This window comes from Lepidochelys olivacea (assembly GCF_965140295.1).
Source record: "Lepidochelys olivacea isolate rLepOli2 genome assembly, chromosome: 7".
In the NCBI taxonomy this organism is placed as follows: Eukaryota; Metazoa; Chordata; order Testudines; family Cheloniidae; genus Lepidochelys; species Lepidochelys olivacea.
Window position 1 is genome coordinate 60552633 of NC_140417.1, and position 26476 is coordinate 60579108.

Below are 26476 nucleotides of genomic sequence, written 5' to 3' on the forward strand. Positions count from 1 at the left end.
CACCGGTGAATCAGACTGGTTTCCAACTGTGCATTTGTCAGCAGTCAGTGAGACCTAGGGGCCTTGGCATGAGCTGGCACATGGTCTACCAGCATCACACTGGGCAAACATCTTCTGTCCAAACCATTTTTCCATGGAAAATTGGGTAGTTCAACTCAGTGACCTGATTCCTGACAGGTCCTTACTTTCTGGGCAAAATTTCCTTTTTTATCAAAACCCTAAATGCCTGAAAATGAAAAAAAATGTCAGTTTGGCTATTCTGTGTGCCTCTGTCCCCCCATCCCACCCTCCACGAAGGAGCCACCATCTTTCCTGAGGGCAGCGTAGCTTCAGGACCACTGCGGAACAACGAGAGCTGGTGGCCATCTTTACTGGGGGCAGCTTCACCTTCCCGTGCAAAGGCTGTCAGGAAAGGACAGCCATGTTGGCAGAGGGCAACCTGTGGTTCCAGTCCCATTGATGGTGGGGGGTGATGGCAGCCATTCTGGCCTGGGGGACAAACCTTTGAGTTTGCAGACAGAAACTGGGAGAGGATGAAGAGGCTGAAATAAGCACCTGCTGTGAAGGGACTCATGTTGAACCTGGGAGAGGCGGCCCAGCAACAGCAGCGTAACTAGCAGGAGAAGCTGGCTCCATCCACCAAGTATTGTCTGGTCAAACTCTGTCCCCATCCCCCTGGTAGCTGAGCACTCCTGCTCTGTGAGGAGTTTGCCCCCGGGGAGCCAGGGATGGGGGATGAGGCAATGAGAGACTAAGGCCCAGGGCCTGAAAGGAATGCAGGCATCTAACTCCACAGAAATCCAGGAGCTCAGTGGGAGTGAGGCTCCTAAATCCTTTTGAGGATCCAGGGCTAAGGGACTTGCCCCAGGGGGCCTATTTGGAGAGAAGGGACTTGAACCCAGGCTCCCCAGTCCCAGGTCAGCACCCGAACCATCCTTCCTCCCCAATCTCCCCAAATTCCACTGTCTGTTTTAATGGATCAGCTATTGCTGGCAAAAACCAAGCCCTATCTGCATTAGGGACTCATCTAGCGGGCCGGGACTTCATGCTCTGCCTCCTGCCCCTCTCAGCTCAGGGTAACCTCCACTGCCTGGTCTTGCAGGTCGGCTTGGCAGTACAGAGAGAAAGACAAAATGCTCATGTCCTGTTCTCCCCAAAGCATCTGGCCCTCCCCCTGCAACGTGATAGCTCACTCGTGACACATCATGTTTTATAAAGTTGCGTTTGAGCAGCCTATTAGTAACCAAACTCTCTATGGCGGCGCAGAGCCCCGGTGCAGGGGGGCCACGAACCGCAAAGCCAGACTGAAGACTTGTCAATTCAAGAAGAGCCGGCATCAAAGGCTGGGAGCCGTCTCTGGGAAAATGTGCCAAAACATGGTTTGAATCACTCCGAACTAGCCAGGGTAGTGCCGCTCCCAGCCAGCCCACGGGAAGCAGCTGCATTTATTTCATATTCAGCTTATCTCTTTGCACTGGAGATTAAGATGACTTTAATGGACTGGCGTTTCAGAATGGATTTATTGAGCACATGTTGATAGAAACCAGAGGTCTGTGTCCCCGGGGCCTGAGTTACTCGGGAACAGTCTAGGGCTGCTGGAGGGCTGGGTGATGGGAAAGCTTTTGTCAGTCACTGTCTTTCCACGGGCTTTGCAGGCAGCACAATTACCAAAGACTGCCCGTGCCGCATGTTGGCTGTGGTTCAGGCCAGGTGCCCAGCTCAGCCAGGCCTCACTCTGACAGCACACCACGTCCCACGCCCAGAGACCAGGGGGAGAGGGGAACAGCTGGTGAGTCGGCTGTCTGAGGGAAGTGCTGGCAGTGGACGCTGCCTGGGCCACAGAGCTGGGGGAATGTTCAATGCAGGTGCTGGGCCCTGCAGCTAGCAGGCTAAGGGAGCCTGGAGGCCAGCTGGTATTGAGATCCTTTTTCTGCCCTCAGTTACCCACAAGCCACCTCTCCGATGTCTGTGGGCCCAGCCCTCGCCAGGTCAAATCCCAGGGGCACCAGCACAGGCGGAACCAGGGGGCCATGCCTCCCCCGCCCCCGCAACCTTTTACCAGCCATAAGGGTGAATGACGGGGGAGGAGACAGAGAGGAGCGAGTTGGGGGCAAGGTCTTGGAGAGAAGAGGTGATGTGGGAGTGGGGCCTTTGGGAAAGAGGCAGTGTGGAGGCGGGGCCTTGGGGAAGCAACACAGCATAGGGGTAGGGGCCACGATTTGGGTTCCTCTGGCTCCCCCCATCTTTAGGACGCTTCCACCGCTCCTGCCAGTGACTCCTGGCAGCTCATTTCACCCTGGGGGGGAATGTAAATTGGTGTAGAATCAGCCCAGTGCCGAGTGCGAGGACAGGGTGGGAGGAGCTTGTCTGGGTTCAAAGAAGGGTTGGTTTGGGGGAGAGGACGGGCTACGGGGTCTCATGGGTTATGGAGTCACCATAGCAACAAGCCACATGGGAGGTTTTTAGGGTTACTGGGCCATCTCTTTGTCAGAAATTCCCGTAGTTTTTGTTGAATTGGACACACTGAACAAGCAGTTTGAAATTGTTCTCTTGTAACTTCAGTGAGAGTGCTTGTAATAAGTGCAACCACTACATCCTCATCCTCCAGTGGACCATCTGGAGAAGGCAAAGGCAGGCGAGAGAGGCAATCAGCGACCACATTTTGGTTTCCAGGCTTATATTCCAGTTCATAATTGAAAGAGAGTCATCTTGCAGACCATCAAGCAATACGGTATCCTGCTCTTCCCAGTCCTTTCATGGTGAGCAACGTTGTCAAAGGTCTGTGGTCTGTGCGCAGCTTGAACGTGCGGCCCCACAGGTAAGTTCTCCATTTTTCAGTAGCCCAGTCACAAGCAAGTGCTTCTTTTTTCTCTCAGCATTACTTAGTGTCCTTGAAGCAAATGCAACAGTCCTATCTGTGTTGTCCTCATGCAGTTGTGTGAGAACAGCCCCAAGTCCATAATCAGAAGCATCAGTAGTTACAATTGTGGGCAATGCAGGACTGAATAGTGCAAGTACTGGACTATGTACAATCAAGTCTTTCACTGTTTCGAAACTAGCTTGTGCATCTGTTGTCCACACTAAGGTTGAACTTCTCCGTAGTAATTCCCGTAACGGTTCAATGACAGAAGCATAATTGGGAATGAATTTTGCATACCAGGAGGTAAGACCCAAGAAGGAACGTAAGGTTTGCAAATCTGTTGGAGGAGGAGCATTTGAAATTGCCAGGATATGATCTGGATCAGGTTTTAGTCCAGCCTGTGAAATTGTATGCCCCAGAAAGGAGAGTTCACTTTGTCTAAATTTGCATTTGGACCTACTGAGCTGGAGGCCTGCTGTGCTGATGCAGTTTCGTACAGACTGCAGGATATTGTCATGCTCCTCAGAAGTATTTCCAAACACAATAATATCATCCAGACAGCACTGAACTCCCTGTTTATTCTTCAGAATCAATGACATCATTTTTTGAAAGGCACTTGGGGCAGATGCGAGACTGTATGGAACAGGTTTAAAACAAAATAGTCCCTCATGTGTAATAAATGCTGCAAGGTCTCTGCTATCTTCATGCAACATGACCTGGTGGTATGCGCTCTGCAAATCAAGAGTAGAAAACATCTTTGCTCCACGGAGTTCTGGAAATACTTCATCTATGTGAGGAAGAGGATGGCTGTCAATCACAATAGCTTTATTTGGCTCCCTTAAGTCCACACAAAGGTGAATGCCTACACCCTTCTTCTGTGTCACTACTATAGGTGAAACCCATTCCGAGGAGTCGATCTCTTCAATAATGTCCTTTTGAACAAGTTTTCTAAGTTCCTCTGAAATAGCTTCCCTGACTGAAAATGGTAAGCGCCGTAACTTCTGTCATACAGGCATCACATTATTCCGCATTTTAACTTTATGCAGAAACCCGTAAGCACAGCCAAGTTTCTCCTCAACCTGGTGTTGGGTCCCAGGTGAATCTGGTGTGTGTACCGCAAGGGTGCTTTGCTGAGGAAGATCAATTCGTCCATTAACTACCCTGAGATTTAAAGCAGCCAATAAATCTCTGCCAAGGATAGGAGTGCTTTTGTGGACAATGTAGAACTCTGCAGTTACACAGCAATCACCAAAAGTAACTATTACTGGCAGGCAGCCATGTACAGGGATATGGTTTTTCAAATAGCACACCAAGTGAAGTTTGTGTTCAGTAAGAGGCACATCTTTAAAGTAATGCAGATAGATGGAATCAGGTAGTATAGATACTGCTGAGCCAGTGTCCAGTATTAGCTGAATAGAGTGTGATTTGCCTGAGGGTATGGCAGAAACGTTTACAGTGCACTTTATCTGTTCTGGAATATGTGCAGTAGTGATTTTGTCCAAGCTCAGCACAGTAACATCTGGTATTGTAACTGCATGCACCTGTTGATTGAACTGGCTACTGCGACATACTTTAGCAAAATGTCCAATCTTTTTGCAATGATTGCACTGAGCTACTTTTGCCAGACATCCGGTGTAGCTTGCAAGGTGTTATGGGGATACACAGTGAAAACATGCTTTTACTGTATTTTGAATTTACTGATTCGGTGGTTTTTCATTAGTTTTCCTCTTGCAATTGTGTGTCTGCAGTGGTAGTGAACTTTTCTGCAAAGGAGTCACAGCCTGGACTGTGCCTCCTCTATCCGTGCTCATTATTTTGGTTTCAGCTGCAGCTGACTCAATCTGAGTAGCAATGGTTATTGCTTTTTCTACTGTAAGTTGTGGTTCTAGAAGTAAGCGTTCTCTTACATGAGGCGTGGTTGTTTTCTCAATGAGCTGGTCTCTAATCATCTCATCTGCCATATTCCCAAAGTCACAAATTACAATCAGACTCCTCAGGGAAGCAATATACTGCATTATAGTTTCCCCTGGTTTCTGCTCATGCTGGCGAAATCTGTAGCGATTAGCTACTACATTCACTTTTGGCACACAAAAATTCTTTAATGCAGTGAGTGCAGTCTCATATTTATCATCTGCAAGGGGAAAAGTGTAAAATATATGCTGCCCTTCTGCTCCAAGGCAGTGGATTAGCAAAGCACGCTTTCTTACTTCAGAAGTCTCTGTAGCACTGATTGCAAGCAGATAAGTCCAAAACATATGGATCCAGGTAGTAAAAGCAATTGGAGGCTCACCTGGGCTTTGCAGAAAGGGTGCAGGTGGGTTCAGAGGCAGAAGATCTATCCTCATCGCCAAAAGTAGTATCAACCAGGCAAGGTACTAACAAGCTTCAATAGGACTTTATTTTCAAAGTGAAAACCTCTTTACCAAGCTGCTGCTGCACCCTCTGTAGGTTTCTCCCAGCCTCTCAACTCCTCCCCGCTCCTTCTTGTTTCCTGTCCTTTCAGACTCCCAACAGCCAGGGCTCCCAGTTCTAATAATTACAAGCAACATCTAAATGCCACACATCTCCATAGTTTACCACACCCTTTTACTCAGCTGATTCATGTGTTGGCACCCAGCCCTCCCGTCCGCCAGCATGACTGTGCAGGACACTGGTCCTGTGCTATCTTGAATGATAGCTGACACCCATTGCCACTCAGGCCAAACTTTTTAGTATAATCAGCTTCTCCAACAGTAAAACTATGTTCTTTAGCATATTTGTCACATTGCTGCTTTTGGCTTCTGTTATTTTTCCTGTATTTTCTCATTAAGTATGGCTGGATAAGGGCTAACTTTGACCTTTTCCTTCCATTAACATCTCTGCTGGGAACAGACCCGTGGTTGACTGCAGTGTTATCTGACCATTAAACAGGTAATGAGACACTTTCATATCTATCGTACCTCCAGCTATTCTTTTAATATCTTCTTTAAGTGACTGAATTGCTTATTCAGCTAACCCATTTGATGATGGATGGTAAGGTGCCGTTGTAATGCGTTGAATGCTGTTTTGCGTCATAAATTTTTGCAATTTCCATGCTAGTAAATGAACTTCCATTATCTGATACAAGCTTTTTGTGTAAACTACGGATACCAAAAGTGGTCCTTAGTTTTTCTGTGGTGACTTCACTAGTGGATGTCACTTTGGAATGTGCATCCACTAGTACAAAAAATATTTTTCCCAGGAATGGTCCAGCATAATCCCTATGTACTCTCCTCAGTGGCTTCTCTGATCACTGCCAAAGATGATATGGAGCCACAATCCTTGTGACTCTCATGACATATAGAACAGGATGTACCTCACTCTCAATATCAATATCCCTCTTTGCCCAGCACATGTAACTCTGGACTAATCCTTTCATTTTAGCAATACCTGGGTATATTTGATGTAGTTCATCCTTTATTATGTCACGTCCTTGCTTTGGAACAATGACCCGTGCTCCTCATAATACACACCTGTCTTGCACACTAAGTTCACCGTGTCATTTATAATAAGGTGTGAGATCCTGAGGCACTTTGGTCTGGGACCATTCCCTAAGCACCACTTTTGTGAATACGGGATCTACACCAGTCCATGATTTTACCTGTAACATTGTCACTGAAGGTGTGTCGAGACAGTCCATTAGTAACGCTGTCTCTTCACTTTTGTCTTTTTCCTTTGTCTCCACTAAAGGCAAATGGCTTAAAGCAGCTGCATTTCCCAGCTTTGTTTACAATAGCATATTCATAGGCTCTTAATGTCACTACCCATCTTTGGATTCTGGGTGATGTCATTTGTGCCACAGTCTTTATCTCAGGAATCAATGAGATCAGGGGTTTGGGTTCAGTGTAAATTGTAAACAGACACCCATACATATATTTGTGAAACTTCTCCACCCCAAAATAACAGCTGATCCTTCTCTCTCTAACTGTGAATCCATATGTTCAGCAGAAGACAGAGTCTGGAATACAAAGCCATCTGGTTTCTCTGGTCCATCCTCCTTCCGGTGAGCTAAAATCACTCCAGGAGATGCATCACAAGTCAAAATCTGTTCTTTGTCAGCTTGATAATGGATCAGGACTTCTGAGGTCTGCAGAAATTGTTAGAATCCTGAAACACTTGTTCCTGAGCTGATTTCCAATAGCATTTAATCTCATTTTAAAGTAACATATACAGAGGTGTGATGGGGTGGACTAGGCCCAGAGGCCCCCTGCTGAATGCCTCAGGGTCCCGCCACACCTGTCCTAGAAAAGGAGCAGTGGAAGAGTCCTCCAAGCAGCCTAGAGTAGCTCCAGGGAGCAGCCAATCAGGGCCTAGGAGGGCCATATAAAAAGGAGCTGTGGAGCCAGTCAGTTTTTTGCTGGAGCCAGAAGAGTGTAGACGGTGCTACTGGCTGGCCAAAAGGAACTGCAACACCATGGACAGCTCAGTGTGGGCAGGGACTGGGGGAGTGAGGAAGAGCTCCTGGCTGACTGCTGGGCCTGAACATAGAAGAGCCCTGAGGTCAGGATGAAGCTTTGGTGAAGATTGGGGCTGTGTTGAAGTGGCCCAGAGAACTGAAAGCAGTTTAGTTAAAGAGACGCAGTGACATGTGACTGCTATTCTTAGGGTCACTGGGCTGGGACCTGGAGTAGTGGGTGGGGAAGTGGCCTACAATTGGAGAGTGATAAGCCTCCAGAAGGGGTTCAGAACTACTTAATGGCTGAGCTGGGGCCAGAAAAGACCAGAGAGGGTGAAACCATTGCCTCCCAAGAGGAAGCCTTTGGGGTATGGCTTGATACCAGGGCTGGGACTGGTTTAAAGACTGCAGACACACATGACTAGAAGGGTCACCTGCAAGAGGTGGGTGCCAGAAGGTTACAGGAGGCATTAGAAGTTTTGATAAGTTTGGCAAAAACTTCCTGTAGTAGTTCAGTAAGCCTTCAGCTCTGAAATATTTGTAGGTGCTGGGGCATCCCAAATTGCTTTCACTTAATCTCTGACTGGGTGTAGCCCCTGGGCATCCACTTTATAACCCACAAATATCACTTCATGTGCCAGGAGGGAACACTTACCCCTTTTTAGGCACACACCTGCTTCCTTTAGTCTACTGAGCACATCTGCTAGACGTTGTAAGTGTTCTGTGTCTGTGGTAGCTGTGATTAGTATATCATCCAGATATACTGCCACATGTGAAACTCCCTGGTCAATCTATCCATGGTTCTTTAGAAACCAGCAGGGACTGAGGACACATCAAAAGGTAACCAATTATATTTCAACAGTCCTTTGTGAGGATTTACACAGACGTACTGCTTGGACTCTTCTTCCAGGGTGATCTGTTGGTAGGCACAGCTCATATCTAATTTTGTGAACAGTTGCCCTCCTGCTCAAACTGCAAACAGATCCTCAGTTTTTGGAACTGGTTATTGTTCTAACTGTGAGACTCTAAGTACAGTTAACTTACAGTCCCAGGATAGGCATATGGAGCCATGTGGCTTCAACACTGGTACTACTGGCACAGTCCATTCAACAAACGGCACAGTTTCAATCATCTTTAAATACTTCCTATAGGTATTTAAAACAGTTTCCAGAGCTAGATCATCTTCGGATTTCAAGTGATGCACTTTCTCTCTCCAGTTCAGTCAGCCAACCATCCTTTACTAAGCAAGTTAGGGCTAATGCCTGCAACCACGAGCAAAGGTAGATACCTTTCTTGGTTCTGGTGGCTCAGCTTCACCTTGGTGGCTCCCAGCATCTTTACTACTTCTCTAGTGTAGATATTTAATTTTATCCTACATGTCTGCAATGATGGTGGTTCACTGTCTTTCCACAATGTCTCATATGCTTTTTGGTTCACAATAGTCATACTGACAGGTTTCGGAGTAACAGCCGTGCTAGTCTGTATTCGCAAAAAGAAAAGGAGTACTTGTGGCACCTTAGAGACTAACCAATTTATTAGAGCATGAGCTTTCGTGAGCTACAGCTCACTTCATCAGATGCATATCGTGGAAACTGCAGCAGACTTTATATATACACAGAGAATATGAAACAATACCTCCTCCCACCCCACTGTCCTGCCGGTAATAGCTTAGCTAAAGTGATCATCAGGTGGGCCATTTCCAGCACAAATCCAGGTTTTCTCACCCTCCACCCCCCCACACAAATTCACTCTCCTGCTGGTGATAGCCCATCCAAAGTGACAACTCTTTACACAATGTGCATGACAATCAAGTTGGGCTATTTCCTGCACAAATCCAGGTTTTCTCACATCCCCCCCACCCCCATACACACACAAACTCACTCTCCTGCTGGTAATAGCTCATCCAAACTGACCACTCTTCAAGTTTAAATCCAAGTTAAACCAGAACATCTGGGAGGGAGGGTAGGAAAAAACAAGAGGAAACAGGCTACCTTGCATAATGACTTAGCCACTCCCAGTCTCTATTTAAGCCTAAATTAATAGTATCCAATTTGCAAATGAATTCCAATTCAGCAGTTTCTCGCTGGAGTCTGGATTTGAAGTTTTTTTGTTTTAAGATAGCGACCTTCATGTCTGTGATTGCGTGACCAGAGAGATTGAAGTGTTCTCCGACTGGTTTATGAATGTTATAATTCTTGACATCTGATTTGTGTCCATTTATTCTTTTACGTAGAGACTGTCCAGTTTGACCAATGTACATGGCAGAGGGGCATTGCTGGCACATGATGGCATATATCACATTGGTGGATGTGCAGGTGAACGAGCCTCTGATAGTGTGGCTGATGTTATTAGGCCCTGTGATGGTGTCCCCTGAATAGATATGTGGGCACAATTGGCAACGGGCTTTGTTGCAAGGAGTTATACTTGGAGTTATAATACTATAGTCATACTGCATCCCGTGTCGAGTTCCAATTCTACATTTTTTTTCATTTACAATCAACCCAATATGAATGCTTTAGGAATATTTGCTTCCATTTTTTCCATTTGCTTCCATTCCATTTGCTATAGGTAGTATAAGCTACTTCCTCTTCTTTTTCACTACTTTCCTCCTTCGGTATATGGAAGGTACCATGGCTATGAGGCTGTTTTTTATTGTGGTTTTGGGATTCCGCTTTCTTGGGTTGTTTCGACACACTCTTCGAATGTGCTCAGTCAATCTGCAAATGTGACATGTTTCATGTTTAAATCTGAAAGCCATTAGGGTGTGTTTGCCTCCACAATGACAACACTCTCTGCTAGCTGATTGGATCTGTTTCCCAGGCTGCCTTGCAATTTTGTACATAGTACCATGCCTTTCCTGCATGCTATTTCCAGCTCCCCCAGCTCTTGTAGCTTGGGTTTGTAAATCCTGTACATTTTTTATTTGCAGACTCCATAGACTGGGCCAATTTCAGAGCTGTTTCAAATGCTAACTGTGGTTCAGACTGCAATCTCCTTTGCATTTCATCATTAATGCTGCAAATTAATTTGTCTCTTACCATTTGTGTCAGAGTCGCACCATAATCACAACCTTGAGCGCGCTTCCTCGGTTCTGCCACTTATTCTCCTACTGTCTCCCTGGATTTCCTCCAATGATAGTTGAACTAAAATTGTTCTGCTAAATTGCTGGGGGTTGGGCTGAAGCAGATATACGAGCTCATCAAAAGTTTTAGCTCCAGGCTTTTCAGGGGCTAACAGATTTCTCATTAAACTAAGTCTCGGCCTCTACGCTGCTGGATATAATAGCTCTCGTCTTACCTGTAATATCATTAGCAGTGAAAAAACAAGATAATATTTTTCAGTTTTCATCCCACACTGTCACTGTCTTCACTACATCTCACACACACAGAGTCTTTACTGTAATAAATCGTTGCCAGAATTTCTTGTGAAGCAAGTGATTGGTTCAAGCAGCTGACTTTGAGACCCTGATCCTTTGTATAGCCATGGCAGTCAGAACCGCTATGAATATGTCAATGCAAAGCCCCATCCCAACTCCCCCCTGCATTGCATGGGGCGTTTGGGTGAGAAATGGCTCTGTCCAGCATTGACTCGTTATGGGTTGTTTGTCGCCAACATTGTCCCAGCCCTGGATCTGGTGCTTGGCCACGGTCTCAGAGGCTCTTACTGGGTATTCGTTCAGCTGGATCTAGGCAGAGCAATTGTAAACCCAGATGGACCGAACCCCATGTGTGTGTGTGTGCGTGTTTCTCTCCATTAACACATGCAGTGGGTTTAGAAGCACAGGATCCCAGGGAGCCAAAGGCACTAACCCAACCCTCATGCCCCTACACAAAGGCTTGTAGAAAATCTTAGGGGCCCCAACCTGCTATCAGCCCCGTGGCAGCCCATTATGGGGCCTGGCCCCCTCACTCTGGGGTGAGTGAGCAGCAAAGCAGGATCAGAGGGCAAAGGAAGAAACTTTCCCCCAAAGCATCAGTTGGACCAGGCCCATTCTGTTTGGACTCAACCTTGAGGAGCCCTGGGGTGAAGGGGATCTGTTCATCCCAAACTCACCCTGCCGAACCCCTTGGTGCCAGCAGGACCCACACGCCATAACCCAGCAGGACGGGGCCATTGGGCCAGTAAGAGCCAGCACTGAAAAGAGTCCCATTGGTTCTTGATGGCCCTTTGGCTCACGGGGTGTCATGTGACTTGACTAGAGGTCCCAGTGCCCTGAGGAGAGGGCTAGAGGGTGTGGGAGAGTTAGAATCATAGAATATCAGGGTTGGAAGAGACCTCAGGAGGTCATCTAGTCCAACCCCCTGCTCAAAGCAGGACCAATCCCCAACTAAATCATCCCAGCCAGGGCTTTGTCAAGCCGGGCCTTAAAAACCTGTAAGGATGGAGATTCCACAACCTCCCTAGGTAACCCACGGCAAGGGGGGGAGGGTGAATGTGAGGGGTGCACTGTGTAAAGGGGCACACAGTGTGGGGGAAGGGGTGGATGTAGGACACACAGAATGGAGGGAAGGAGTCTGTGGGGGGTGCACAGTGGGGAGGAGGGATGGGTGGGAGATGGAGTGGGACTCGGTGTGGGGTGCACGGTGTGTGGGAGGGCTGGGTGTGGAATGCCCAGTGTGGGTGGGAAGCATGGGTGGGGGTGGGGTGGAATGTGTCCCTGTGGTTTGCAGGGCAATGATTCTTTCAGGGACACACGGGGTGCATCTGCACTGCAACGGCGGGAACCTCCCAGCCTGGGCACACAGGTTCTTGCTAGCTGGGCCTAAGCCAGTGCACCAAAAATAGCCATGTGGCCCTTGTGGCTCTGGTGTAGACCTGGGCAAGTTACCTGAGCTCAGACCCAGGGGACAGGGTGGGCTTGAGAGCCCAAGAAGCTGCCTGAGCCACAAAGTCCAAGCTGCTATTTTTAGCTGCTAGCTCAAGAAGAACTAGCTCAAGCCTCTGTAACCAGGCTCGCTCCCCCTGCAGCGTAGACATGGCCACGGTTCCCTGTGCCTGCCTTCCTTCCTGGATTCCCCTCTGGCTGAAGCGTATGGAGCTGGGCTGGCTCTAGCAGCTGTGCCTGCATTCACACAAATGCCCTTCCTTTTCCCACCACTCCCTGCCCTGTGAGTGGGTGCACCAGTGGGTGATGAGGTCCCATGCTGCAAAGACAGTGGCCCCCTTTGCCCCACCCTCCAGCTGGAGGAGGCTTATTTATTAAGCACGAGCTAAGGCCTTCCAGCTGAGCTTGGTGTCACTAAGGATATGTCTATGCTGCAATTAGACCCACTCGGCTGGTGCATGCCAGCTGCCTCAGGCTGCGGGGCTGTTTCATTGCAGTGCAGCTGTTTGGGCTCCGGCTGCAGCCTGGGTTTAGGGACCCCCCACCTCGCAGGGTCCCAGCAGCCTATGAGCCCAAGTCAGCTGGTACAGGCCAGCCCTGGTGTCTAATTGTAGTGTAGACATGTCCCGGAATCCCCAAGTCTGGGGGAGGCAGAGAGGGGGGCATTCTGCTCCCAGGGGCTGCCAGCTTGCTGGGAGTGCACACTGATTCCAGGACTGCTGCAGTTCCAAGCTTTCAGCTGCCCCGAATCAGCATGTAGACACAGTTCGGCACAAACGAATAACAGCAACAAGCTGCTCTCCAGAAGCAGCTCCCTGCCTAGGGCAGTGCTACAGCAAAGGCCTCTCTTAGCCCCATGCTGGGGTCACAGCTGGATCACTGGGGGTGCCTGAAACTTCACAGCCATGACACTCAGGGAAGGGCAGATTTCATAATGATGCTTGTCCTGCCAAGAGACCTCAGCCAGCCGACCATCTTCCCGCACCACCCGCTGGTCCTAGCAACTGCCACCAACTGTGATAGCTCAGAGTAGAGCCTGACACAGCCTGAAGCCAGAGCCCTCTTATTAGCCAAGACACAGGGTCTGATAGGACAGGCAGGAGGAGAGGGGCTGGTACATGCCCTCATCCTGGGAAGGAAAGAGCCAAGGGAACATATAGCCAAGGAGACTGGGTAGAGGGGACGCTCAGCACAATCCCCTCTTCCTTTATTACTGGTGGGTAGACGGGATCAAATCTCCTCCCCTAGCCATGGTAGAGATGGTCTCTGTCTTCTTCTGGGCCACTGATGGCTTCAGCATACGGTGCCACTGTCTGCATGGGGCCTTCCTCTTCCAGAGCAGCATCCGGGGGGTGGTATATCTGGTCTTGGTCTTCCTCTGGTACTGCTGCAGACTTGGCACCCAGCGGGGCTGGCGGGTCTCCAGCGCTCCTGGGTGCTGCAAATGGAGGAGGCGGGGGAGCGTTAGATTTCTGGGCATGCTGAGGACGCCAGCGGAAGAAGGAGTGTCATCCCTCAGCTTGCTTACCTCTTCTGCCTTTTGCGTCACTAGATAACAGCCTCATTCCAGGATCAATATCCGCCGTTTGTTCTTCATTCTCGGGTGGCTCAATAGCTTTTATGCCCAGAATACTGAAAAAAAGAAATATTAATAATAATAGCTCGGTCTTATATAGCCCTTTCCAGTTGTGCTTTACAAAGGAGGTCAGCCTCATTGTACAACTGGGGAAACTGGGGCACAGAGAGGGGAAGTGACTTGCCCAAGGTCACCCAATGCATCAGTGGCAGAGCTCACAATAGAAGCCAAGTCTCCTGACTCCCAGAGTTTTGTAACCCCTCCTCCCCCTCCCCAGTTTCAGCCAGGAAATCCCTAACCACATACATGGAGTAATTTGCCTCATTAGCATTTCAAACATCTTCTTGCAGGAACGTTTCACCAAATATCCCCCTAGAAGAGGCCTGGTTCCTTCCCAAGACCTCTACACACTGGTGAGTCCCCACATACATGACCAGAGCAGTGCTGCCCTGTTAGGAACATGTTCCAGCTCCTACTGGCTGTGTGATACTCCCTCACCCTGTGACTGGACAGGAGTAAAGCTGGGTGCATTATTCATTGTGAACAATATTAGATGCACCAGAATTTACTCTGTTTTGTTTGCATAGTCACGGATTGTAGCATTGGCCTAATATGCTATTTGCTGCATCGCTTGGTTGGTAATTTTCACGGAATTCATTCAATACTATATTTTTATTCATAATATGTGATTGGGTACCTAAGTCACATGGCATTGTTCCTGCTCCTTGACTGGCTACTGAAACCTATTAAACAGGAGAATAAAGAGTAGCCAATAAGGAGTGTTAGGCCAAATAACTGTTACTGCTACAATTGGTGACTATTTCAGGATTCAGAAACATTTCCATGGAAACCCAGTGTCATCTGAATTCTTGCAACTAAAGAACAAATAAACATGAATAATGCTTGGGAGTAGCAGAGACTTGTGATTTGGATTCATAAATTCATGAACTAGGATTTTCACGACTCAACCAGCTTAATTATAACCAGGAGAGAATTCAAAAGGCAAAATGATGACCAGAGGATTAATTTTGGGCCAGTACCAGATACACCAGCATGTTCATTCAAGCTGATTGTTCCTGTGATGCTTGTGAAGAACAAAAATGCCACAGGCAAAAATAAACAAACTCTTTTTTCCACATAATAAAATTACAAGTGTTAGCCACCTGTGAGGATGCAAACATCGTGACTGACCCGGAGGCAAATAATGAGATGAAATTCACTAGACTATCATAAATCTTAACAATGACTGATATGGAACCAATGGCTCAGTGGACAAGGGGACTTGTGTCTGTTTAGGCCTTTGGTGAATTTGGCCCAATATCTCTGTTGTTACATATATACTGATTTCTGAAGGGCACCCCTTTAAAGAGGCCTCTACCCCACCTCTAATTTTGTGCTTGCATCAGACAGCACGTGCAAGTAACAGGATTTAGATCTTTTCCTACCTGCCTGGCAAATACAGAGAGGGAGTGAAACACACAGATACAGACCCCACCCCCCGACTTATGCAATCGTTCCATTCCAGAAAGCCTTGCATAACTCGAATTTTGCATAAGTCGGAAACGTATACCCATACATTATGCAAACATTTCCACAACTCGAAAATCCTATTTCTGGCTTATGGAACTTTTTCTGTAAGTGCGAATTTGTGTAAGTAGGGTCTTGCATAACCCGGGGAGCGTCTGCATATATTTATTTTGGCACAGAAGCCAATTAGGAGACAGTTATTTGCATATATGATCTAATTAATTAATATTGTCCCAAGACTCAATACACTGCTATGCCCCTGTGAAGGGGTAAATAGTTGTGATTTATTGATATCACATGACTGTTTTCAGCCAATCAGAACCCAGGGTTTTCTGCTCTTCCAGGGATCGCTATTAAAAAGTATGCCAAATTTTGGAAAACAAGCCTCTGACAACCCCCCCAAAATCAATATCATTCTATTAAAATTTCCTGCAAATTTTATTGTGGTTTTTTTTGGAAAACAAAAACACTTTTGGTTTTCGTTTTTTTTCTTTTCTAAAACCATTTTCAGTAAAAAATGCTACTGAAAAATATTTGGTTTTTCAGAAAAAAAAAAAAGGGAAATTTGATTGAAAGTGATATTTTTGCCATGACATACCCGGTTTTATCATTTTTGATAAAAGCCATTTTTTTGGCAACGTTACTTTTCAATGAAAAAACTTTGTCATGCTCTAAACAACCCTAACTAACCCCAGATCTTCCACAATTAATGAACAGGCAGGATATGGCCAAATGGAAAGCAGTCATTAACCCCCCATGGCAAGCTTGGCCTCACTCATTTTTGTCTGATTGAGGAAAATCTGGGATTACCCAAGAATTCCCTCCACTACAAGAATCACTGGGTGAGGTTCTCTGATCTCTGTAATGTAGGAGGTCAGGCTAGATAATCATATGATCTCTGAATCCATGAAGAATATGTCAAATAGATATTCATTCAAAAAAGAAAATGCAGAATTTCTTATTCATTGTAGCAGAGCATGCTCCCTCCTGACTGGGGTTTTTCCAGGCTGCACAGTTCCCAGGCCTCCACAGCTCCTCCTGCTGGGCCCTGAGCACCTTCCTGCCTCCCTAGGTTCTGGACACTTCTGCAGCTTGCAGAGCCAGCCATCCCTTCTCTGGGTGCAGCTTCCAAAGCCTGGATTTTTGCATCACCAGAGGTGGGGAATTGCATTCACTTTCTCAGGCAATCCACGCAACACTGTCTACCCCAAAAGTCCATTCACGTCTGGCCCATTGTTCAGTACAGTTCTCTGCAGTTCATAACATTTCCCAGTGGTCATATCCCATCACCCCCTACAAAGAGGGTTACATTAAATCCCGACCCACAATAAAATGTAACCTTTGCATTTAACACAATGGACCTAAGAGATGCTTAAACTTAATTAGGTAAGGTTTTTCAAGGCTATTGCAAGAAATTGCCATATCAGTCACAGTGTCAATGATGATAATATTAACAATAACCATCTTACATTTGCTTCTTAATGTCCTGTTCCAAGGAACCCTCCATTTCTTTGCCTTTTTTCAGAACCTGGAACCAAAGAGCAAGTCAGCAGCAGGGGACCTTCCCCCTTCACTGGACAGCTAACGGCCTCCAATGGGCACAGAGACAAGAGAAGCGAACCCCTCCCGCCTCCCCTGCCCTGGCCAGCAATTTTGGGCTTCGCTGTGAAATAATCCAGCCCTAGGTGGGTCAGCAGCTGTACCCGCACCATCCCTGTTGCACTGCGGGGGTGACCAATGCACAGAGAGGCGGTGGGACCCGTTCAAGGTTGTACATTCAGCCCGCGACAGATCCCGGAACGAAACGCACCTTCCTCACCTCCCAGCCTGGCGTTCAGCCCGTGCACCCAGACCTGCCCTGGCATTACAGCAGTGCAGCACCAGGGCTCTCTGCCACAGGTAGTTCAGGTGGTGGAGACAGCCATATTCCCAGTGGGGAGCTATCCAGAGGGGCCTTGTGTGGCGGAGGGGAACTGCTGGATCTTGTTGTGGGCCAGGAGGGTGGGGGACCAGGAGAACATGGAATAACTGTGACACCGGGTATGTTGGGTTATTTTATGTTAGGGAGTCAGGACAATGGAATATGCACCACTGTATAAGGACCAGACGGGTTGGGGGGTCCCAGTGCACCAGCACAGCAGAGGTAACTGGCATGCCTGCCCACCCCATCCCTGCCAATGGGCAGAGAGTGATGCTTTGTCTCAGGCCAGCAGCGTGCCCTCATGCCAGCAGCCCTAGGGCTCGCAGAAGAGAAACGCTGTCTTCTCACAGCTCAGCCAGTACCCACTCTGCCTCTTGGGCTGGGGAGCCAGGACTCCTTCAGCTCCGATCTGGAAGGATCTGCCTTTGCTGCATGCAGGCCAGGGCGACGCAGCCTGCAGTGACCATCATTTCAAACTTGTGCAGGACTTTCATCGGGTCAGAGCAAGGCCTTGGCCAGGTCCTGCCAACACCACAGTCGCTAGCAAGGCTCAGGCCAGGCCCCGTAGTGGAAGTGGGGACTCTCCAGCTGGCCTTGGCGCTGGCCTGGCGCACCAGGACATTCATCCTCGTAGCAAAGCAAATCTTATGAACCAAGCCAGCATCCTATGCTTGTCCATGGGCACAGACCCCAGGTACTTTGCCTCAGCTGTGCTGTGTGAGTGAGAGGAGAGACTGTGTGGGCTGCTACGAAGGCTGGGGCCAGGCAGCAGCTGCATCTGTCCATGCTGAGGGGAATGATGAGCTGAATAAGGCGGGGGCTCCTCTAGGGTTCAGACGGGCATGTGCTAGGGCAGAGCCAGGCCCCACGAGGCCCCGTGAGCAGCCTGTGATGAGCGCTGGTATTAAGTAGAGGGACGGCAGGCAACTGGCACATTACCCTGCTCGCAGCCTGGCCGCAGAGCCTGCAGTCGCTCCACGTTAGTGGTGAATTGCCCTGCTCCCGCTGCCTGCTGCTGGGGTGAGTCGAGGTGAGGAGCTAGCGGTTCCCCTGCATCTTCCCTGGACTGCGGCGCATGAAGCGGGAGGGTCCCAGTGCATTGGCTGCACTCACCATCTCTCTGCGCTCCTCCCCCAGATTCCCGTCCCCTGTCCCCATGACTCATTATCCCAACAAACCCTCTGAACCCCATGACCCCTCCATAGAGCTCCCTTCTCTCTGCGCCCTCCAATGGGCAGCCACCCTATCCCACACCACCCACCTCCTTTCGTGGGGCATGGCAGCTCTGCAGGCTCCTGACTGCTCCTGCTCCAAGTGCATACTCTTCCCCTTTAACTTACCAGCTAGCGGGGCCTGCAGAACACTTGCTGTGGGAAACTGGGCTCAGCAGTAGGGCCGCAGCATGGGGAATGGGGTGGAGGTGATTACTAAAGGGCCCGGAGCCAGGAGGTTTGGGTGGCACTGGGCATCACAAACCTTTGGACACGCATCTGAGCCAAACCTCCAGCTGTACAGTAGTTAGCCCTCATCCGGCCTCCCATTCTCCTGGAATGGGCACTCATTTTGGATGGGAGGAACCTGCTTTTGAAGCACTTGTTGCTGAGAGCCAAAATAGCTGGCCATTTGCAAGGCTGATTAAAACTCAACCCCGTGATGAATCCCCCTCCTGATGGGCAGTCTCTTCCTCAGCAGGAGAAGTCATCGGGAAGAGTTTTCTTTCTCCTCGTTTCAATAAGGAAGTAAAGTAGCTGGGGTACAATTTCCAAACGTGCCTAAGTGCACACATATGACTTGCTATGACACTCTAACTCTAAAGTGCCTTTTGAAAAACAGGACTTGAGGTTCCTAAGTCAGTTAGGTGCTTTTGAAAATTTTCCCCTTGATCTCATCCGCAGAGGTTCCTCTCCTGCTTGGCCTCAGGGAACTGTGTCCCCTCCAGAGAGTTGCATTATTTTTGGTGTCGTTATTTTCACTGGCCAATGAGACGACTTTCTCGTCTCTCAGCTCATCGGCAGCTGAGCTTTTGTGGGAAAAGAAATGAAGCAAAAGTAAAGTTCAAGGCCCTGATCCAGCAAAGGAATGACTCCACCATTGTTCTAGCATGATGAACTCCAACCCTTTGATCTCTTCGCCCAGCACTGCCACCTGGGGCCAGAGTTCAGTAGGACCCAAGAGGGACATTTCTGGGCAGAACTGCAAGGACTGGCCAACCCACATGGGATCTCATGGTAGGTAACGACTGACCGCAGAGGATACCGCTCCAAAAATCTGTGTCTGCTGAATGCGTTTCCTCTTGCCTTGAGAGCCTATCGTGGCTCAATGTCTCACTCATAAACACCACTGTGCTGTGCAAATAACTTTCAGGGGTTTGGTGGGAGATGGAAAGCTCTTAAGGGAGATGGGAAGCGCTCTCTTACTGTCTAGAATAGTCTAGGTATACTTAATCCTGCCTCAGCATACAGGAGTGGACTAGGTGACCTCTTGAGGTCCTTTCCAGCCCTAGATTTTTATGATTCCACTAGGAAATCCTTGCATTCCTGGCTTGCTAGGGAACTCAGGTTCACCCTACACAGGGAAAATTCCTGTGTCTTTTGGTCTCCCTTTGTGGTCTTCTCTCTGCCCATTGAACCCCTGGCTGCAAAGCCAGGAGTTTTCTGTAGTGCAGACTGTGTGGGGAGTGCATAAAACCTAAGTGGTACCGTGTCCCAGATAATGGATGGACTTGATTCTGTGCACTCCTAAAACCTTAAAGAACAGGCACCTAATGGGCTTAGAAATGGTGGTGTTAATTCTAGTGCTTGACTGATGCTGTTGGTTTTGTTTTCCTTAATCAGCCCACCTCACTGCTTTGCTGAGCTGCTGTTGCCTCTGTGAGTGGCGAGGAGATGCTTGCCCTGAATATTCCGGTGTCTTGGAGACAGGCTCATGTGTATGGGCACGATTTCACTATCTCTCATTGTAGAAACATGACCCATTATTACTGGGCTCCATGTCTGTGAGACTGTCATGATTTTGCTCTACACCACACAGTTACACTGGTAGGTGTTTGGCCATTTGATGGGGCAGGGTTAGTGCAGCCTGTTGTCGAGCAGACTCGCACTGTGTTGCATTTCAGAACCACATTTTCAGCTACCACGGCTATCTCTGCACCTCATATTGGAGGACTCAGCCGTCCGGCTAACAAACAATGCCATTTGTGACATGGGGACTGTAATGTCACACTGGAAACCAGTTTCTAACCAACTTTGATACTGGTATAAGAATGAGGAGGAATATTTTTGTTTAATTTGTAAGTAAGGGTGTGATGGGGTGGACTAGGCCCAGAGGCCCCCTGCTGGAGGCCTTAGGATCCTGCCATACCCATCCCAGAAAAGGAGGAGTAGAGGAGTCTTCCAGGCAGCCTAGAGTGGCTGTAGGGGAAGCAGCCAATCAGAGCCCAAGAGGGCCATATAAAAAGGAGCTGCAGTGCAGAGCACAGCACAGGTAGTTCTTTGCTGGAGCTAGTGGAGTGTAGGTGGTATTCCTGGCTGGTCGAAGGGAACTGTAGTATCAGGGACAGCTCAGTGCTGGCAGGGACTGGGGGAGTGAGGAAGAAGATCTCCTGGCTAGATGCTGGGCCTGAACATATAAGAGCTCTGAGGTAAGGGAGAAGCATTGATGAAGGCTTCGGCTGTGGGGAAGTGGCCCAGGAAACTGAGAGCTGTTTGTTAAAAGGACATGGTGGCATGTTGCTGCTATTCTTAGGGCCCCTGGGCTGGGACCCCATGGGCCACTGGGGAAGTGTCTTATAATTAGACAGAAAAAAATCCCCAGGAGGGGATCTGAACTGGATCCAGAAGGGGCCAGAGAGGGTGAAACCATTTCCTCCAGGGAGGAAGCCCTGGGGGTAAGGTCTGATACCAGAGCTGGGACTGTTTAAAGATGACAGACACACCCAACCAGAAGGGGTGCTTGCTATTACACAGGGTCCAAGGTCAGTGTCTCTCTGGGCCAAGTTCACTGATGGCTCAAGTAACACAGGAGGCATGATTCTCATTTGCACTGAGGCCCCTTACACTGCTCTGGCTGTGTAATGGGGCCTTTCAGTAGGTGTATGTCACCTTTACATGCACTGTAAGGCCCAGGAAAGGGGCTTCAGTGTAAATGAGAATCTGGCCCATTGAATGTTAGTGAAGGGAGTGGGGAAGGTGTGTTGCGCATACATTCAGTGGGTGAGCAAGAGGCAAGGACAAGGAAAAGCAGCAACCAGTGGGCTGTTATCCAGCAGCCATCCCACCCACCTTCCCTGGCTTGGGGAATTCCCTAGTCTCTGCTCCCCAGGGAGCTTAGGTGGCTATGGGGAGCTGTGGATCCTCCATCTGTCCTGGGCAGTGAGCCCTGGGGGGCAGGGACTCCTCTTGGGCACTCCAGGGCAGGTGGAGGATCCAGGGCTCCCCACAGTAGCCTGGGCTCCTCTTACCACTGCCCAGCTGTGGCCTGGCTGTGGGTGGGGCATCAGGGGAAGAGTGGGGTGGGGCCATGGAGGTGGGTGGAGCTCCTGTATGTGTCCCATTTTTGCATTTTGAAAAGGTGGGCACCCTTTCCTCGTGTCTATTCTGAACCGAACCAAAGGCTGAACTCTGCCACACTTGGAATCCAGATCTAGAGCCATAATTTGCACCTGGGACTCCCCTTCGTTTCCTCAAAAGAACCCAAGCAGCTGGCCCTCTGGGGAGTGAGGCTCATAGCTGCTTTGATGCTCTGGAGCAGAGCTGGTAAACTTACAAGTGAAGTCAGCCAGAGGGGTTTTGCCCACATGCTCAGGGTCTAACTGATCACCATATTTAGCACGGGGAAGGAATTTCTCCCAAGTTAGATTGGCAGAGACCCTGCAGGGTTTTCACCTTCCTCTGCAGCATGGGTCACTTGCTGGTTTGCACGAGAGTAAATGTTGCCTTTAAATCAAGACTTCAGTAACTCAGCCAGAGGTTAGGAGCCTACTACAGGAGTGGGTGGGTGAGGTTCTCTGCCCTGCAATGTGCAGGAGGTCAGAGAAGATGATCATGATGGTCCCTTCTGGCCTGACCGTCTATGAGAGTAAGAGCTAAGGTCGTTCTGCTTCTAACGGCTGCCTTGAGCCCTGCTCTGCAAGACAGTGCAGGCAGGGGCCCTGTGACTCTCCGCACGCTCACACATGCTTGGTAATTCAGAGTGACAGAGGTGTTAAGGAGAGAATAAAGCATTCATTAGTGCACTGCTTGCACAACATGCTTCGGCAGAAATGTTTGAGCTGAACAACAAATGCACTGCAGCTACCAGCATTGGCAGTCAGGGATAACCAAGGTTGCCTTCTCACGTGAACCAGGGGATGTATCAGTCCAGGATCCTACTAGGGTTTGGCACAGCAGATGTTACTATATCCGCTACGTTACCCTGAGTCAGCAGGATGGAGAAGGAATTGCAGATCCTCCTGAGCTATTGTGTGGGCTTGAAGGGAAGTTCCTGCAAAGTGGTGCCCTAGCCTACTGCAAGCACATGATGGGGCTGTGATCACGGTGCGCAACAGACCGAACTGAGAGGAGTTTCGTGCAGACCTACCTGGGGTGTGCTGTCGACTCGCAGAAGAACAGCCAAGCCAATGCCAATGAGGAGCCTGGAAGGATTCCTGGAAGGGGAAGGTTAATTTTGGCAAAACAAATCCATTGGTGCTGTATCTGTCTGTCTGCTCCATTGGCTTCCACTAAACAGGTTCAAAAGTTCTAGGGCTATCGCTGTTTCTAGCAGAGTTCCCCAGGATGGCTGACACCAGTAATATCCAACTCTCCATGTGTCTGGGGAGACGGCCTCTCACTCACAGTTTGCTATATGAGCAACTCTACAGTGAAGGTTGTACTGAGTTTCCATTTTAAACCAGGGCTGACCCTTTGTGTGTGTGGTCTGGAAGGGAAGATTGACTCTAAATAACTTTGACATAACTCGAGTAAGTAGTTGGTGGTGAGTTGCTATTCCTCTGAAATGGGCCCTTTGGGAAAACTGTCCTGGTGTGTCAGTCCACTTTTGTGTCACGCTAGCTAAAAAAGCATATAGCCAGGCCCCCCTCCTCCCCATAGACTGAGAACTGCTCAGACATGGGGTCTCCACCCTCGGGGAGCAGTTTGTGGAGAGCACCATGGGGGAGCTGTTTAGGAGGACAACCCAGGGACAGAAGATTAGGGGGCGCACCCTGGGGCAGAATGTCAGGAATGCTGTAGAAAAATGTCTGATCATGTCATTAAAGACTGTCTCATAATGAATATGCATGAGGAGGCAGAATTAAGGTTGCATAAAGAAAGGCAGCCTTCATTCTGGCATCTCCTAGCTTTTCAGAACCTGGCTTTGCAGCCTTAATTCTTTACACGTAGGTTTTTTGTGAGTAGTAACCTCGAGAGCCTTGCCTTCCAGGGCTGGAGAGTGCAAGGTGGAGTCAGGTGTTCACCATGTGACAGCATGGCCCAGGCCCGTGTCTGTTTAAAGCCTTACGTTGGTGCGGAACGGAAGTCCCCTAACGCAGTCCGATCAGAGTACAGTCCCGTTCCCAATGGAACTGACAGGGCAAGAGAGATTGGCGGGCCGGCCTAAGTTAACTGTGATGTCCCCTCACACGTACACCGCCCACTGTTACTAGAAGTGGATGAACCCTACCCCGTATGGCAGGAGCTTAGCAGTGGCACGTGAAGGTACAACAGTGTAAAATTGTGGCTGCTGCCCCCAGGGAGGTGGGGTCAGAGGTGCAGGGCGGAGGCTGGCTGCCCTATGCAATACCACTAACCACATGGCTGGCAAGCGCTCGCACTAAGGCACTAGGTCTTCCAGCAGCTTGGCAGAGGGAGAGTCCGGCCCTGAGCTAAGCTCCGTGCCGTGGGAGGTGGCAGTGTTCCTAATGAGAGCTTTCTCCCTGAAAGAGGGGAGGGGGAGCCTTTGCCATGGGCGTGGCTGCGTGTGGGCTCACACTGCCCTTTGTAACTGCAGAAGCAATAGGACGCCAGTCACCCGATCAAAGTGCTAAAGCAGCTGGCTGGGTAAGGGTGGAGGCATGCCCATGGCTTAGGTACGCAGCTCCTGTCTGCTGAAGGAATGGCTGCAGGGCCCTGCCAATGGCTGCATAGCCTGCCAGACAGGGATGTTGGATGGCAAATAGCACTTGCCATTGGTTGCCTTGCAGATTTGGGGACACATCTGGCCAGATGCTAATGACCCTCACTACTATTAGGGAGATGGGCCCAAGCAGCAAAGTACCCCCAGGTCAGGGTCCCTCTCCAATTACCACCAGGGCACCTGCCTGTACATGCGTCATCAGGGCAGGCGGGCCGTGCTGTCCCTGGCTGGGTGTGGGGGGACAGGGAGGCACATTCCCACTGAGCCTGGCCCCAGATGCTGCATGGGACCGAGTCCCCAGGGGCAGGGCTGGTGACACAGCAATAGACTGTCAGTCTCCAGGATACCAGGCACCAGCAGCGCCAGATAGCGGCCAGTAACTAATTGCTGCTCAGCTGTCAGCATCAGCTCATCCTATCTCCCCTCCACAGACTGAGGACCCCCCCTCCCGGGTGGGAAGGTCAGGTGCATGGCAGCATGGAGTCTGGTGTGAGTGGTCTTGGCTCCCTGGGCTGAACCCCCTCCCCTCACAGAAGAGCCAAGCCCCCTGAAGGAGCAACTTCCCTGTCCCAGCATGGGTCTGGCATCACAGACCCAGAGAGGTTAGGACCAGAAGGGCCCATTCTCATCATCCTGTGGGAGCTCCTGCAAGATAGGGGCTGGTTGCAGGGTTCATGGGGTAGGCTTGTGTGAAGACTGCTGTCACCCAGGCCCAGTACCACCTTGTTGTGGAACCTGGCTCTAAGCAGGGCTAGAGGCAAGGCAGATGTGGGGCTGGGAGGCCCTGGCTTAAGTCAAGTGGTGCTGGGGGGAAAGGCACCGAATTAATGTGGGGCTGGGAGTGCCTGGGCTGGCTGCTGGGCAGGTGTGGGGCTAAGGGAAGGCACAGCTGGACTCAGGGACACCCTGACACCATCCACAGGGCTGTACCCCACGGGCTGTCAGTCAATCTCAGGCAAGGGGCCGAGATCGCATCTTGTGGTGCGCAGGGGGGACTGGCGATGCTGTGACCATCACTTACACTGGGGTGGAGAGGGCTGCGTCAACAAGCAGGAAACTCCAACCCCCTGATTTCATCATTAAGAAATAAATCTGATTTTGGGGGTCTGGCTTGTGATTTCTGAGTGCTTGGGGCTGGGGCTTCTATGGCCATGAGGGAATTATGGCTAATGGGTCTGAGGCGCCCCAGCCCCCGAGCCCAACGCGCTGCCCAGCCCTGTGTGCTAGAGAGACATCACACCTGCTGTTCCCCGTGGCCAATACAAGAACCCATTCACCAACCCAGTGGTGGCCGTGCTCCAAACCAGCGCCACCCAGTAAGTAAGGGGAGGGTCTTACCCGGCCATGTCTGTTTTCCCTGCAGCAGCAAAGAGAGAGAACTCCAGTGGCTGGGGCAGATGTGCAGCGGCCGCTTGCTGCTTCCTGCCTTTTACGGCGCAGAGGACTATGCAGACTGTCCAAAGTCCAGGAGCTGATTACAGGCCCTGATCTGCAAGTGCTGAGCTCCCTTTGCTTCCAGGAAGGGCAGGTGGGCTGGAGGTGCAGAAGCCTCTTTGCAGGCACATAGCTCTGTGCAGGATCTGGCCTACTACCCTTTGTCCCTTGGGCTGCGCTCTGCACAAGGGCCTATTCTGATCCCCATGGATATTCTCCCTGCCCTGCCTTCCCCACACCCTGAGCAGCTGCTCACCCCTTCCCTCACAGCAACTCCTTTGCAGAGTCAGCAGTGCAGCTGGAAGGAGCCCAAGACACGTCTCCCAGCAGGCTTGCCGTGGCTGGCTCGCAAGGAGGCCGCTGCCTCTGCAGAAAGCCCCAGTGGAAATGGAAGGGCCCACTCCGACTGTCAGACCAGCCCGTGCACAGGGTGCTCCTGCCCAGGCACAGCTTCCGCTCAGAAAACAGGACACTGGCCTGGGGATCTGCTGCGTGGCTCTAGGAGCAGAGCTGGGCCTGGGCACCTGGCTGCGTGTGTGAAGATGGGAGGGAGAGGCAGTTTTGCTGCCACTAATTATTCCACAATTAATTTGCATCTGTGCATGAAGAACAATTTTCTCATCTTACAAGAAGTGAGGTGTAGGTTTTTCTGGCTGTCCAGTTAGCATTGCACACACTGCAGGGCAGGATGGGGTGCTGGTTTGAAAGGGGCAGTGATCACATTGTCATGGAATAATCTGATCCAGGGGCAGGAGCTGGGGATCGAGATATGGGGGATAGAAGGTGGGAGAGGAAAGGGGGCAGAA

At 49.9% G+C, this 26476-nt stretch overlaps 1 protein-coding gene across 1 annotated transcript; it reads right to left on the bottom strand.

Annotated features, from left to right (window-relative positions):
• Positions 1-13258: 13258 nt before the first annotated feature.
• Positions 13259-25718, bottom strand: PRAP1 (proline rich acidic protein 1). The gene is made up of 5 exons (XM_084635012.1): positions 25575-25718; positions 22701-22767; positions 16672-16730; positions 13628-13731; positions 13259-13537 (listed from the first exon to the last, which is right to left on the bottom strand). Exons 1-5 carry the CDS (start codon positions 25580-25582, stop codon positions 13344-13346), a joined length of 432 nt encoding a protein of 143 aa, XP_084491138.1. The 5' UTR covers positions 25583-25718; the 3' UTR covers positions 13259-13343.
• Positions 25719-26476: the final 758 nt, after the last annotated feature.

Coding starts and splice junctions, on each gene's coding strand:
- PRAP1 (XM_084635012.1), bottom strand. Junction 13,732..16,671: donor CAGGACATTAAGAAGCAAAT/GTAAGATGGTTA, acceptor TCTTTTTTTCAG/TATTCTGGGCATAAAAGCTA. Junction 13,538..13,627: donor TGACGCAAAAGGCAGAAGAG/GTAAGCAAGCTG, acceptor CTCCATTTGCAG/CACCCAGGAGCGCTGGAGAC.